A 15,688-nucleotide genomic window follows, 5' to 3' on the forward strand; every position below is an offset into this window, starting at 1 on the left:
AAGATGTGTTTTAAGAACTTCAGGCCACAATGTAATGAACAAATCAGCTTTTACATGGCTGACTCTTTCAAAGTCGATTTTTCATTCCATTTCGAGCAACTTTCGTTTATTAGTTATTTCATTATTTCAGTTAATAATTTCACTCCATATTTAATGAAACTGGCCTTTTTTTGTCGGATCAAAGAAACCAAACACAGATTCGACAAAAGTGAAAGCTTTTAAAGATGTAATCGCAAAAGGACAAGTACCTTCAGTACCAAGAGCCAAAATGTCAGAAGCAAAACATTGAAAGAAAAATTTTCTACTTTGCGGAGAAAATGCGAAAAGCGAAAAATTGAGAATAACCGACGATACAGACTCGGATACATCAAATGATTTGTTAGATTATGTTAGAAAAGAAGAAATTGATTAAGGATAGGAAACAAATCAGATAAGAACAAAATAATGATTGCATAGAGTGTGAAGGGACATAGAGTAACAGCAATCAAAAATAAAAATATCAACGAAAGTTTGTAGCGATTTTACACAAGAATTCTGTAGCATGAAATGGAAATTGCATGATTTTAACGTCTTCGAATTAATCATTGACAACGATACCTACATAGTAACTTTGCAATGATTGATTGAATCAGAACATCCAATTTCTTCCTTGGAAACCACCTTCAAAATACTTATTTCTAGTTCAAGTTGACACCATATTACGTTAACTTCTGTTTTAGAGCTTCTCGAGGACCCCTAGGGGTGTACCTGGACCAATTTGGGAATGACTGTGCTTTGTCAACAATATTTTAAATTTCTTCAGCTTTCCATTTCTTTAACTTTTTACATGCTTTACTACATAAATCGTCTCAATTTCAAATTTCTTCTGATATAAAATTGTTTTCAAAAACTAGGTGAAAATTGACGTTTCGACCTATTCCAGTCTTTATCAAAATATGACTTTAACAAATTGACAATTTTCATAATTATATTAATCGATAGACCACCTTTTTAACAAAAAAAAAAATTTTCCTCACTTGTTGAATTCCAAAAATATGTAGCAGGCAATTAAATTATTGGCATTTGTTAATATAGAAGTATAACTAAATTGAATTGTTTAGATCTTCTTCATCTTTAACAGCTTGCTCGTTCTTATGTATGTGAGCCATTTCTGAAATTTGATTCAAGTTATATAACTGAATAAATGTTTTTTTTATATTCCATGGTTTTTGACGCAGTTTTACATTTTTAATCGTATTGTTGACCTTTTAATCTATTTATAAATACGGAAATGTTTGTCCTATTTAAGCAGTGTCACAATTATTATAGGATATTTGATCTTTATTATCTTTTATATCTTTTGATTTTCGATGTTTTATATTTTATCACAGTGAGATATATATTGAATCATTTATAACTTATATCAATATTATATTATTTGAATCATTCGACAGTTGTTCTTGTACACAAAGTGACGAGAAATGTTTTATATTCTGATGTTTTTGTTCAGAATGATCATTCTCATTTGATGCAGTTTTTGCTTTTTGGATGGCTGAGCATCTAAATTTTCAGGATCCATTGATTGAATAGATCTATGAGTCAAACTCATAATCCCAAGTCACAAAAAATCAGTGATAATAATACTCCTATATTGATATTATACCTAAAACAAACACGAAGAAAGCTGAAAATCCTCTTAAGTTATTGGAAATGTATATCTCTCTGTTTGAAACATAGCAAATTAATTGGATCCTTTATTCGATAATTGTATCCACTCCTTCCAGTCCATGGAGAAAATATAGTCTCTTATTCGTTGAGAATGAAAAAAATCGTATTATCTCCATTTTATGTTTGATAATTGATGATGATATCGATTACTTTTATTCTAACCGTTTTATAGAATGGACTGGGAGAATTTTTTACACAGACACGTATCCTAATTCGCAAATTACATCTTGAAAGTTCTATTGTTACAGTCAATATATTCTTGTTTGATTTGTTTGTCTAGTGATTTGAGGCATTTCAAAAACTATCCTTTATAACTATGCCTTAAAATAAAGTTATCTTGTTTTGATTTGGTTTTTATTTTTGTGTTTATTTTATTTCGCCATCTGTTTGGTAAAGTTTGCTCCATTATGTTAGAAAATGAAAAGATTTCATCAAAATAAGCCCTACCTGGTGAATTATTAATAAACAAATAGTGATTCTCTGTTTAAAACGAGCTTTATACGTATTTATTCACAACACAGTTGAGTGCTTAGTTCTGTAAAAATCTTATAATTTATTCAGCAGTTATTTCCTGAAACATCTTTCGCGATTTTCTGGAAATTTATATTAGTATTCTTGCAAGCCAAGTGGTAATAAAGATAAAGAAATTCGCTTGTTTTATTTTGACAAGGGATACGCATACAACAAAGGAATAGACTCCTTATAATTAACAGCGTAGTGCTTTTTATATTCATTGTACCAACTTACAGAATACATTCAATTTCACGGTGTGCTCTTCGACGCCATTTTGTACCAAATGATTGGATGCTCTACACGTTAGAGATCGGCCGTTGTCAAGTCTGGCAGGTACAAAAGATAGAATAGAAGTTGTTGAATTTCCATCTTCAGTGTCCTGTAAATATATAATTATAAATAATCGTCTAAAAGAAGGTGATTTACATAAATAATGAAAACTTTATTCATGAGGAGATTTTTAAAATATATATGACGCAACTAATTTTGAGCATTAAATTTAATGGATATAAAAGGAATAATGAACACCAAGGTAGTGGGAAGAGACATGTCATAACATTCTAAATGTCAATTTTAATAATCCTCAATAATATTCGATCTTCTTCCACTTTTCTTCCTCTCATATATGATAAAGATACTGCTATTTTAGTAAAATATTTTCAACCAGTTCATACTCCGATGAATAGCGGAACAGTTCTATCACTTGTATTTTTTATTATACTTTAGTCATCCATGTTTCAGTTGTCAGTCAAGTATATAGTCACATCTTAATGGATAAAATTATGACTTTTTAAGTCACTAATTTCCCTTGGTATACATCAACAAAGTTACCCATAAGTTTCAGATGTTTTGAGATGTTTCAGACGTTATTTTGCATATATTTTCTAATATCATACCGGTACATTTGTGAAAGGATCCACTGATTTATTCATGATTAATTGTTTAATCTCTCATCACTTTAAGAACTTGTAATTTCATTTTTTGAAGATGTGTCCTATAAATATCCCTCAGAAACATTTTCACTTCAACATACTAATATTTGTTTCAGCCTCTGTTAAAATTATAGTCGATGTTTGACTTGTAATGTATCTTCGGGCTAACCAATAATGGTTGACCATATTCGTTCTATTAAAACATCAAAACTACTTTGAAATAAATTATTCATTAAATAATAAAATAAGTAGTTGAGCGTAGTTTCAATAATCCAAAGACCATATTCGAACGAACACCAGATTATTAAGACATCTATCTGTTTACAGACCGCTCTTGAATACTGAAAAATTATATTGTATGAAAGATTATAATTATCTATAAGTATGGTCGTTCGAGTCATATCGATACAAATAAAGTGGGTAATTTGATACCTAAATGTAACTGAAGTATCCAAGGGACAGCCGGAATCAATCATCTATGATCTAGGTCCCCATTAAGATCGTGTACCATGAATCTTGATGACTACAATTAACTTTGAATTTAAGTAGCTAAATTTATGATTCTTCACAGTAACATTAATATAAGAGAGAAATTTGGTCATCGGAGAGATACGTTAATGGCAAGATAGACAGGCCTGGAGATTAGGAACCCAAAGGCGTATAACGCTATAAAAGGGGATATATATATATAAGTATTGTCATTTCATCAACAACGTCAACGACAGACTAAAGGCTATATCAAGCTTATGGTGAGAATATTTCATGTCAAAGTCCACTGTTTTCGTACAAGAAAAAATAGATTTTCACAAGTATCTTGAACTTAGAAAAAAGAATAAATCTTTGTTTCCCATTTTTCACCTTACCCAATGAAACTGTTACAACTTAACGCTCCTTTTTCTAATAGCCAACTCTCCCAGCATTAACATCTTGATGCGTTTTGATGTGGGCTTCTCTCATCTTTCATCGTTCAATATTTTCAAGAAAAGCTAGTAACAATCAGATACATTCTGTAAAATAATTGCCAGCAAGGACAGCCTTTTAATTTTATCTGTTAAGTTTTTATTTTATTAAATGTAGAATATTCTTAAACATTTTATTCTTAACAAATTTCCATTTTTGATTTAGAGGAATTGGAAGAGAAAACTTTTATTAATACAACAGCTCCACGCTCTGTAATTCGCTCGTATCAATATTCCGCAATTTTATTTAGTAGATATAATAGTGAACAAATATCACAGATTTCATCTTCTTCAATTTTATTTTTGTTTAATTAAATCAAGCGAACTGAATTGGGTCACAGTCTTTAAAAAACGCTGATCCGGCTTAGAAATAAAACAGCACTTACCGAACTGGTAGCATTATATTTAGGCGGAAGTAGCTCTTTTCCATCCATTATCCAAGAAATTTTAGCGGGTGGCCTTGAACCGAAAGTTTGACAGGGAATATCGTACTTTCTATCCGCAGAGAATGGATTATTGCTGATCAGAATTTCAACAGTAAGAGGTCGAACTGAAACAAGAACAAATACATTAATTCGATTGTAATTTATCACAACTATCACATTTTACATTATTATAGTTAAGTCAGTTGAATTGTAGCATTACTATTTAAGTATAAGCTACCCGTTCTTATTAAAAATTAATAATGTTTGATATTTCACTAGGCCACTGTGTATCAAATTTACACAGACGCTTTATTTGTGTTCGCATATTTTAAGTTTGTATTATCACGGTCACTGGCTATAGAATGAAGAAATAGATGAGAAGTTTGAAACAAAGGAAAATGAATGAAGTTATCCTCTACGAAGATTCTGCAAACTAAGAGAATCGCTCTAAATATGAAAATGTTTTTGCAATAATATATTTATTAAGAAAACTTCACTACTTATTCTAGAGAGGACAAGGAATAAGAAATGAGAACTGGAATTTTTCTGGACAAAGCCGGAGAAATTGCAGCCCTCAATATCGTTAAAAACGATATAGCTGTTTGTCTTTTAGTTTTATCCTTAGATACTTCAACCTGGCAGCTGCAGTTATTGCTTCAGGTAAGTGCTGCAGATATATTGAACGAGTTATATTTCTGACTGAGAGTTCATCAATTTTTTCGACAACAAATTAATTTCTTTAAAAACTTGGCAGTGGCTACAAAGCAGAAGTTACTATTGTCCCAAAATAATTGATTAATGGCATAAGAAAATGTAACGTAACAGATCGCTTGGCATGTTACAATCGGAGTGGAGAAAGTGTTTCAAAAGTTAGTAGTCCTCGGGCCCTCGTTCCATTTTTTTGATGATGACCAACAAGCTGGAAATTGGTAAATCGCTTGTTAAGGTCAAGACCGGCAACTTTTTCATTTGCAAAAAACCTCGATTTTGCGCCATTCGCCCCGTAGAGGGCGGAAACATGGAATTTGTGCGAGTTACCAATAATTAAATACCAACTGGTTGATATTTATTTCAAACGGGAGATTATTCATTAGTATTACCTCAAAGAAATTTGTCCGACAAAAATAATGTGCCATTTTCTCTGTCAAACAGGTTAATTATGTCAGTTTATCACGCTTATATTAATGGATAACCAGCAAGCAGATTTTTTGAGAATTCGAAGGTTCATAAATTAAAAAAGCATGTACATATGTTGTCCGACATATAGCGCGCGCCATAAAAAGAGTCCGACACTTGGAACCTGCGTTTTTAACAATTTTTTTCCGATCTGTAAGTACTAACATACTCGTTCATTCAGCATAATCACACATTTTTTAAATTCACCCAGCCAGTACAAAATATTTCTGAAAGCTTTGTGAAATATTTCAAAAGGAATAGGTGAAAGATCCCAGAAATATTTCATGATCTTTTTCGGAAATTCTTGAGAGATCCATCAATAGTTTTTTATTGTCCAAGTTTGGAATCTTTCAGAAAGATTTCAGAAATATTTTTTGTTTTCTAGGTAGTAATATGTCTGAATAACAGAGAAGTATTGGTATTATTCTTCAATCCGTGTGCTTGAATACAGCTCGCCACGAATTCCATGCGCATGCTCATACTTGGAAGAGTGTATTTCGTGTGTTTATATACTATTGAATTAGTGAGCGTGAATATTGTGGGACAACCGGATTGCTCGTAGAGTTCAGTTCAGTAGTATGAATTTGCAAAATAAATAGATGCAAGCCATCTACGGGTCGAATGGCGCAAAATCGACGTTTTTCGCAAAGAAAAAAGTTGTCGGTCTCGACCGTAACAAGCGATTTACAAATTTTCAGCTTATTGGTCAGAATAAAAAAAATGGGCGGAGGGCCCGAGAACTGTAGTCGAAGCGCGCGAAAAGCTCAATGTCTATATGTGAAATGAAGAACATAACCGTAATCTTCAGATAATTCAACACTAAGTTTATAACGTTTATAACTTCCTACATATCACAAAATTACCAGATTGAATCTAATAAATTTTATTCCGTTTTATTTTCAGTGAATCAAATATTGGTTACATTATCTTGAAATATAAATAGTGCGGTTTTTGTAATGACAATTTCAATGATTATTGAGTATGTACTGAATAGATTCAACTTTTTTTAATGTTGTTCACTGCCCTCGGGAATAACATTTATTTGATTACGAAATAAAATTTGGATAGAATATATTCATTAAATCGACTCAATTCAATGTTACAAACTATTAAGTAATAATAATTTTCGTGTGATCACATTCACATAATCAATTTTTTATACAGATTTGAAATGGAAAGAAAAATTTTTCATATTCTGTTGAGAATAGAGAAATAAGTTCAAACATTGAAAACAATTTGTAATTTGAGCTCCTACATCGAAATTTAATGGAAAAAATATACGCAAAAGCAATTTTATATTGTTTGTTTTCAATATTTCTTCTCGGAAAATATATGAAAAAAGATATATTCAAATCGATATTCAGTTTTTATAGGAATTTTCTTTCTCTTACAAATTTTATGAATGACAACATTACAAGTAAAATATTTGTGATAACAGACTTTTCTATTTTATAAAACTAAAGCTTCTTCACCAAAAGTACAGTTCCAATTTTCAGACAATTTTCATGCAACAAGTAAATGCATAAAATTTTAATGAATATATTTAATTGTATAATAAAATAGAACAAAGATAACAATTTATATGAAAACACAAATTTGTCTATTGATCATTCCCAATATCTCACAATTTTATATACAGGGAAAAAATAATGACTCAAGCTGGATGTTTTTTATTGAAATATTGAAATACATAAGTCAGGTAACGCTCTCGAAAAATCGGCAACGGTAATAAGTCTATCAACGCTGACGAAAAAGATTTTCGTACCTCATAATGTTTCTGTGCCTGTGTCATAATAACACGTGCTCATCTAATAGATGCGTTTTCAGAATAAATAGCCGTATGTGTGTACGAACGTGAAATATGAAGTTATATTCACCGAAATTCAACAGCAATTTCCAAAATCGCCGCTACAAAATCGTTCAATAGTGTGGGAGATCTACCAGAAATGTATAAAAAGGGCTCTGTTGCGGACGCGCCGCGCTCTGGACAACCAGTGTCCGTAACAACTAACAAAAATATGAAAATAGTGGCACTGGCGTTAGTTGAGCAGTCGAACAAATCTGCAGTGCCAAACATTCGATGGATCTTTTCGAAAAATGTAGTATTGAGTTTATCGTCTACGTTTCCTCTACGCATTTTACGAGGATGATTTATATTGCGGATTAGAATTAATAACTGCGTGTATTTTTTTGAGAGTCACGTGACGGGTCAAAGTTATCTGCAAATGCTCAAAGATTCACGTGAGCAAATGAACAATGATCCAACACCCGCGAGCATCCTTCATTACATACAAAATGGGGCTTGACCGCACAACGCGTTATTTGTGCGGGAGTACCTGAAGGAGAAGAGATAGGCAGTCGAGGATTCGTTGAGTAGCTCGCATCATCATGTAACCTGACACCGCTTGATTTTTACCTATGGGAAGGTCTCAAGCACCTTTTCCTACCTCCGATCTGCAATTGAAGAAGAATTTTTGGAGAGTTTGAAATGCTTTGTCGGATCTGCCTCTCCATTTAGAAATGTTTCCGTGAATGTATTGATCAAGATGAGCATCAATTTGAACACTTACAGTAGTCCTGCTCCGAATCCCTTTTGTTTTTTCTTTTAATGCATGTTGCATGACTTATGCCGACCTCTCTATCCTGCATAAAAATTGTATAATCTCGAAATTTGATACGTGAGAACCATTCTTTTCTTTCATTTTTTTTTTGTTCTTACGTTTGGTTAAACATCATCCGAAATGAATAAAGTGTTTTTTTGTACGGGGCTATAATAGGACATAGTTATATCAGCAAAAAATGATAAAATTTATGAAGTTGAAGAAACAAACTTTCAACAAGTCTTGTTTCCAGTAGCCTTTGTTATTACTCCACGATAATCTCGCACGCTAAGAAGTGAAGCTCTTGAATTTCTATCCCAAATTTGGATTTGCAATGTGTGGACTGATATTATTTCTAATGAATGGTATGAATGGCAACGTATGCTCTTTCAACATATATATGATATGTGAAGCGAGTCACCTTTCTAGGCGCTTGTATACTCTATTCAGCCTCAATCAATGAGCTACATCCTTATCTAATCTTCGTCATTCCAAATCTATTCAAAAGCAAATTGCAATCTGTGACTTTCATGATCTCTAATCAATTATGGGCTAGTGGGTATTCTTCCAGTCTGCAAGTGATTCAAGGTGAGTATTTTTCTTATCATTCCACATATTTTAAAGGATTAAAATATTCGTTTTGTGAAAGATTCTATTCACAAGCTTTCATCTAATAGTACGAAGAGTCAAAAATAGATTTATATTGAGTTTCGTAATCTTTATTTCTGTAGCAATTCTAGAAATGGTTTGATGTGGTACATTAAACCTTTTAACAGTTTCAGCTTTCCGCGATTCTAAAATAATGACATTATGGATATTCCCGATTTTCTTGCTGATAAAGTTTTAAAGAGAATTCCTACCAAGCAAAACGTACTCATAATATAATTTGTCTGAGGGAAATAGTGAAACTAGTATCATTATGTGAGAATTTTTTGAAAAAAAAATATAGAGAAAGGCGCTATTGTGCTCGGGTATCTAATACTCAAAATTATTGTAACTATTAAATTAATTATTAAAGTTTCTGTATCCACTACGAAGTTCGCGCGTCTGAAAAGATCGCGCTGGTAATCTGAAACCTGCCACAATGACAGTATTATTTCTCATTATATATTTCCACAATTTTATCTACTACATATTATGAATATAAATAGAGGAGACCTATAATTTTATTTAAACAAGCTCAAAAAATAGTACTGTAGTTTGGATAATGAAGAACAATTCCAAATTTCATAGAGATAGTGGAGGGAAATTATTGAATGCCAGTTTTTCATGATGATGCACTTCCATTGAGTTTTTTCACAGGCACTGAATTTTCTATACAACACAAGCGTTCAATCGCACTCTGATTACAACGGAGTGAGTTCAATTTTCCTTGAATGTTCTTTCCTTGCCATTTGACAAGTAGATTTTCCAATTATATCCAGTTTATATATGTTTTTTCGTCAATTCCTTATTTCTTAGAACTTTTATTGATGTTTATGTTTCTAAATCGTTTTGATTTTTTGCATGCGTTTGATAAAATTGTCGAAGCAGTTTTTCCATTCCGATTGAGGTACCTTCAAAACATGTGATTTGAACGCATCAATCGATTCTTCAACTGTAGAAAAACATTGACCTCGAAATTTATTTTTGAAATCATTCAAAACATGCGAATAAGAATAAATCATTGGGTGCCAAATAAGGACTGTACGGCGGATGATCTATCAATTCGATGTTTTGACATACCAATCAATTTTGTATGAATTGATGTGTGGAGAATTATTTGTCTCCTGTAATTGGTTTTCCTAATTTTGTCGCAAACTTCAGGCAAACTAATCGATGACCTAATACCAATGCTCCGTATCCGATAAATGTCACTTTTACAGTAGAGACGAAAACCTACATAAATTTGAAATTGACAAATTTTTGACAAAATTTGAAAGCTATTGTAGCAAGTGTAATCAAAACAATTGCTGTTTTATAACCAATAATTAGATTTTCCCAATTTTTGTATTTTTTGGTAGAGACGGGGTATTGCTCTTCCTCCTTATTTTTATTATTGGTATTAAAAAATTACAATCAATCATTTGGTATGTTGTCGTAATAATAATGACAATCAGTTGGTAAATGTGAAGAAACTTATTTGAATTAATATTAATTCTTCCATTGTGTAATTGTGGATAATTCACTATTTCCATTCCTTTTGGATTTATACGCGCGGATTATGGCCTGTATTCGTCATTATGTTTGAATTCATATAAAATTTTTTATTTAGTTTGGATCGTAACTCAATACCCTTATATCTATTACCGAAGGATTATTCATCATTTTTCTATTCCAAATGTCATTGTTGCTTGATCATACGAGTAATTTTCAAAAACAGCATGTGTCACTAATCGGGCTATATAGGGAAATGGTTAAGTCTTGCTTATTCAGTCAATTGTTTGGCAAATGAACTTTTTCAGTTTGGTTTCTATTAAATGATGGACACTGTCGCACTCAATTTGAGTGTTTGAATTGAATTGGTTCGAGGGTAAAGTTTTGTCTACACAATTTTCTGCAATGTGACTGATGATTATATATGTAAAAGTTGAAGCCTTGTACCAATAGTTGACGGCATTATGGTGTCAAGGTATAAGTAGTAAAATTGTGGATAGACAAATTTTTCTCATATTAAATTGCACTAGCGTTCAATGAAGGACAATTTTTTACTGCCTGTTTTTATCATTAAATTTATATATCTCGAGCTAAATTTTTTTTGTTGATCTGGTTCAAATAAGTTTGCTGATAGATGTTACCGACCTCACTGTATCACAGAAATCGTATAATTTTAAATTCTAATCATTCAACCATGCCATCTCCTCACAGTTCTCACGAGTTCTCGGTCGGAAGATTGAAACTAATGCTACAATTAAAATGAATTGAAATTTTACAATTTACTGCTTCAGAAAGTGGGAACACTGCAGAAAACCAGATATATAATCAATTCAAGACTACTTTGAGTTATGTAACTCATTCATAAAGAAAAACAACTTTGTAAAGATATTGAGTTGGGATAGATTCTTTTGGGAGTAACCTCGTATTCCAAGAATCTTCACTATTAAAACTCTATTGAAATCAGTAGCAGCTGTGTGGCCGGTATATTCTGGAATGAATCGAGTTGATCCCGATTCCTTGATTCAGAGATATAAGAGAAAGGGAAGTCTGTTGGGTATTATTTTTCTGAGATTTATTAGAGAAACCATTAGTCCCGAGGAAGCTTACCTAAATTAAGTACGACTGTTCTACTTCATTATTTTAGATGAAATGCTCGAAATGCTAAGGATTTTAACAAAGTGTGAGGAAACAAAAATGATTACAGCTGAAATTTTTTCTCCAATATATCTTTAGTCTAAGGCTTAGCTTTATTAAAAATCTATTGAGATTTGAGGGTAAAATTCTATTTTGGAGTATAAAAAATTTGATTTTTATAAGTGTCATTTCACGAAATTTATATATCACGAATTTTATAGTTTGGGTGGATGTACTTGAAAAATTGTTATATTGGGTAAATGTAACAACATACAAAGAGAAATGAGAAATTTGAGTATTCAAGAATTCATTTAGTGGTCTGCTCCTTCAATTTGTACTGAAAATATGACCAACTGTATCCAACCTCTCAATGTACAAACTTTTATATTGTATACTTCTCCTTGTCAGATATATTCTGATTTCCAAAGTTTGCAAACCTTGAGAAAAAGTTTGATCCAAACTGATATAATTTGACACCCATCAATTTTTAGAAGTTCTTATGAACTGCTTCTTTCATATTAATATGATAGTATAATATAAAGTTATGATAATGTTCACATTATGTGAAAACAATAAATACAGTTTATTTTTCTACGTAATAGATTATTAATAAAACTGAGTTGAAGTTCTTTAAGTATAGATTGATATTGTTCAATATCGCACAATTAAATACTAAATCACATCAACAAACTATAAACATTCTCTCACAATAATATGAGGGCCGTTTTTTTTTCAACCTCCGATCGCTCCGTGTAGACGCTAGGCGGGCAAAAGAAAGCGGTCATGTACTGTAGGCGACTGTGAAGCTCTCGCACTGCACACTCCGCCATTGTTGACATTCCGGCATCATCCGGCGTTGTGCTACAGCCACGTAAACATGTCCGCCATTATTGATGCTCCCGTTAAGTGTGAATTGCGAAGTGTGATTCGTTTTCTACGGCTAAAAGCCATAGTGCTGCATAAATCCATCGAAAAATGAGTCGTGTGTATAGGGAAAACTTCATGAGTGATGGTGTTGTGCTTGGATGGTGTCGAAAGCTTATAGACGGCCGTAATTATGTACATGATCCAGAGGGGCCAAGGACGCAAATCTTTCGTTTCAAATGACCTGGTTGACAGAATTGTTAAAGAAAACCGCACATTCACTATTACTGCTTTGTTTACAGAATTTCAAGATGTTTCAAGGTCTGTTTTGTATTCTACTTGAATTTATTGGCGGCAATTTTTTTGACTGAAAAGCTTGTCCACAGATATGACAAATGTCTCAATCTCTTCGGTGATTATGGCGAAAGGTAACCGTAACTGTACCAATCTTTGGGTAATTATTGTTTTATATCAACTTTTCTTTTATTTATAGTCTATCGGAGGTTGAAAAAGAAAACGACCCTCGTATTATAATAACTCCCATTTTCATCGGTAATTTTGATGGTAATATTGCTTGGAAAAAAACAACCGGTACGAGTGCTTGAAGTTGTCTACAATTTCATTATTTCGTGCTAAAAATAGCAATACATTAAGTTTGAACCCTTGAGGGGTGTTGTTTTTTGTACAGCAGTCTGACAGCTGTTGATTCATCTTTTCCTTATCTTTTTAGGAAAATTGAAATGCCGAAAAGTTTCCATGTTCACTTCCACGTTCCACTTTAGCAATCACGTATAATTTTCAGATATTTTTGTGTGTCCCTATTCTGTGAAATAAAAACGATGTAATCTGTGAAGAATACTTTTATTCAACAATGGAACAAAAGTCAGAAGTATTCGTTTAGAGTTTATATATCATCAAATCATAGAATTTCTTATATTGTATTTTTTGTGAATTATAGTAAAGTCCAGAAAAAAAGGAGGTGTAGCTATAAAATAACAAAATCGAATTAACAAGTGTTACTGTGAATCATTCTGCAATGAATATACTGCCTCTAATTACTGTAAACAAATCAGTATTGCTGCAATCTTCATTATAATCGCAATTTTTATTTTGTTTTGGTAAGAAAATCTTGGGTATTGGCATAGATAACCAAGAAATCTCAAATGGAAATAAGAATTTTTGTGTATGGTAGTGAATGTTCATTACTTGGACTTTTTTTTTAAGTAATATAAGTGATTCCACAAAGTTGGAGAAAAAATTCTGCATGAATTGCACTCGGCTAGTTTTTCACATGAAAATCTGATGACAATATTAGGAAACTGATTCAATCTGACCATTGAATCAGGTAAGTATTAGTAAGAATACTGAAACTCAAAAAATTAATACAGACTCTAGCTAATTCTGTGTTGACTGTCAAGAAGATCAGCATTCCATTTGCCTTTTTTACGGTATACGGTAAAATCCATAGTACAACAAACATAATTTGAGTCCATTGAAGATATGATAACGCAAAGGGATACACGTCTAGAAGAAACTGATTTACTATTTAAGCACTTTTTCAAACAATAATTGTAAACGTATTAATAAAATAAAATATTCGACAGCTTTAGTATTCTCGCCTTGTACAGTCAACAAACAAAATATATAACAATATAAATTCTATTATATAGTTAAATTATATGGAGAAGCTTTCCAATCATTCCATTGAATTATTGAAATTGTTTTAATGTGAAAACCAGTTATACTGTCTCAACAAATCAATGAACAATGAAATAATAGAAAGGAAGATATCAACGGCATGATACATACATAATAATCTCATTGCGATTACGATTCCTTCTGATGTATATATACAGTACTGTTTGATATACTATGGTCTACTTTGTTCTATATGATTAAAATTAATTGGTTCAATCAATGGAGATATGGAGTACATTCAATTGAATTTGCCTTGACATACAGTTTCACATAGTCCAATTTCAATAGGAAATACTGGTACTGGAAAACCCTAAAGCAATCAGTAGATAGATATCTTGAGTGAAATAATTGCAGTAGCGTAACATGATCATACATACTTTCCCTAATTAGTGACTGAGAAATACGGGATATGTTTACTCAAGTAACTAAATTCAAGTCGAACAGATTGTTTGCTAACAGTTTCCAAAGATATTATCTACAGGATATTTAGATATTTGACCGACAACACTGAAATATGAAATAGCACTTAACAATTGATGAGAATTGAGATGATAGCATAAACTCTCCACATACTTACTTAGTATATTGGAAAAATTGATTGATGTTGACTCTATACTTCTTGTGTTATTTCACATTTCGTAATCAATTTTTTTACGTAGCAAGTGATTAATATAAACTTTTCTTGAATATAGCAGAAACAAAACATATGACTATTAGCAAAAGTACTGGAAAGCGTGGAAGAGAAAACATCACTTAAAGTGTTCAGAGACGGAATCATAAAAAAAATACGTTCGTGAATAATGACCAACACCCTGGGGCATTCCTCATAACGTTTACCTTTGAGAAAAACTTCACTTCAATAATAAACTGTGAAATCAAGTAGAATCAAAACAAAAAACCAAAAATCTAAAAAAAAAAAACAGAAATGCCATCAAATGGTAAACGGTTGATCAAAAACAGCAGAAGCAACTGGAATAGAGAGTACGGGCCCCGAACCAAATACCAAACACTGGGTAGCGAGGAACAATTTCAATTAGGAGATCATCTTCCTTTCCGATAGTCCATTAGATCATTAAATCTCGTTTGGGATTATACAGAGAAATTAAACGAGCTAGTCAAGAAAAATAAAATTACCCTACAATGGATTCTGGGACACACCAGAGTGAAGAGAAATGAAATTGCTGATTAGCACACTAAAACGGAGGCAGACAAGCCCTTCATGGTATACGACCCCTTCTGTGGTATCAGCTACAGAACAATGGAAAAAGCACAGGAAAAAAAGATAGATAGGAGCAAAACCAATTATTGGGACAACCTACAGGGGCGGAGACAGTGAAAGACTCTGGGAAACTATAACCAGACTGCTGAATGTATCAATCTAAGTAAGAACAATCTAAGAATACTAACAGGAGTTCTAGACCTAGCAGATAATATGGCGTGCAGATTTTGTTGCACGGAAGACGAAACCTCTATCCACATTCTCATGAATTGTGAAACACTAAGGAACTCCAGACAACTACACAAAGGTGCATATAAAATAGAAG

General features: G+C 32.2%; 1 protein-coding gene across 1 annotated transcript in view; it reads right to left on the reverse strand.

Moving 5' to 3' along the window:
- LOC130444229 (nephrin-like) overlaps window positions 1–15,688 on the reverse strand; it is a 748,786-nt gene that overhangs the window by 74,707 nt on the left and 658,391 nt on the right. Inside the window, exons 7-8 of the mRNA XM_056779287.1 lie at window positions 4,498–4,661; window positions 2,455–2,599 (exon numbers count right to left, since the gene is read on the reverse strand). Coding sequence (XP_056635265.1) covers window positions 2,455–2,599; window positions 4,498–4,661 — 309 coding nt within the window. The remainder of the gene's footprint in view (window positions 1–2,454; window positions 2,600–4,497; window positions 4,662–15,688) is intronic.

Source organism: Diorhabda sublineata, chromosome 5, assembly GCF_026230105.1.
Source record: "Diorhabda sublineata isolate icDioSubl1.1 chromosome 5, icDioSubl1.1, whole genome shotgun sequence".
Classification (NCBI taxonomy): domain Eukaryota; kingdom Metazoa; phylum Arthropoda; class Insecta; order Coleoptera; family Chrysomelidae; genus Diorhabda; species Diorhabda sublineata.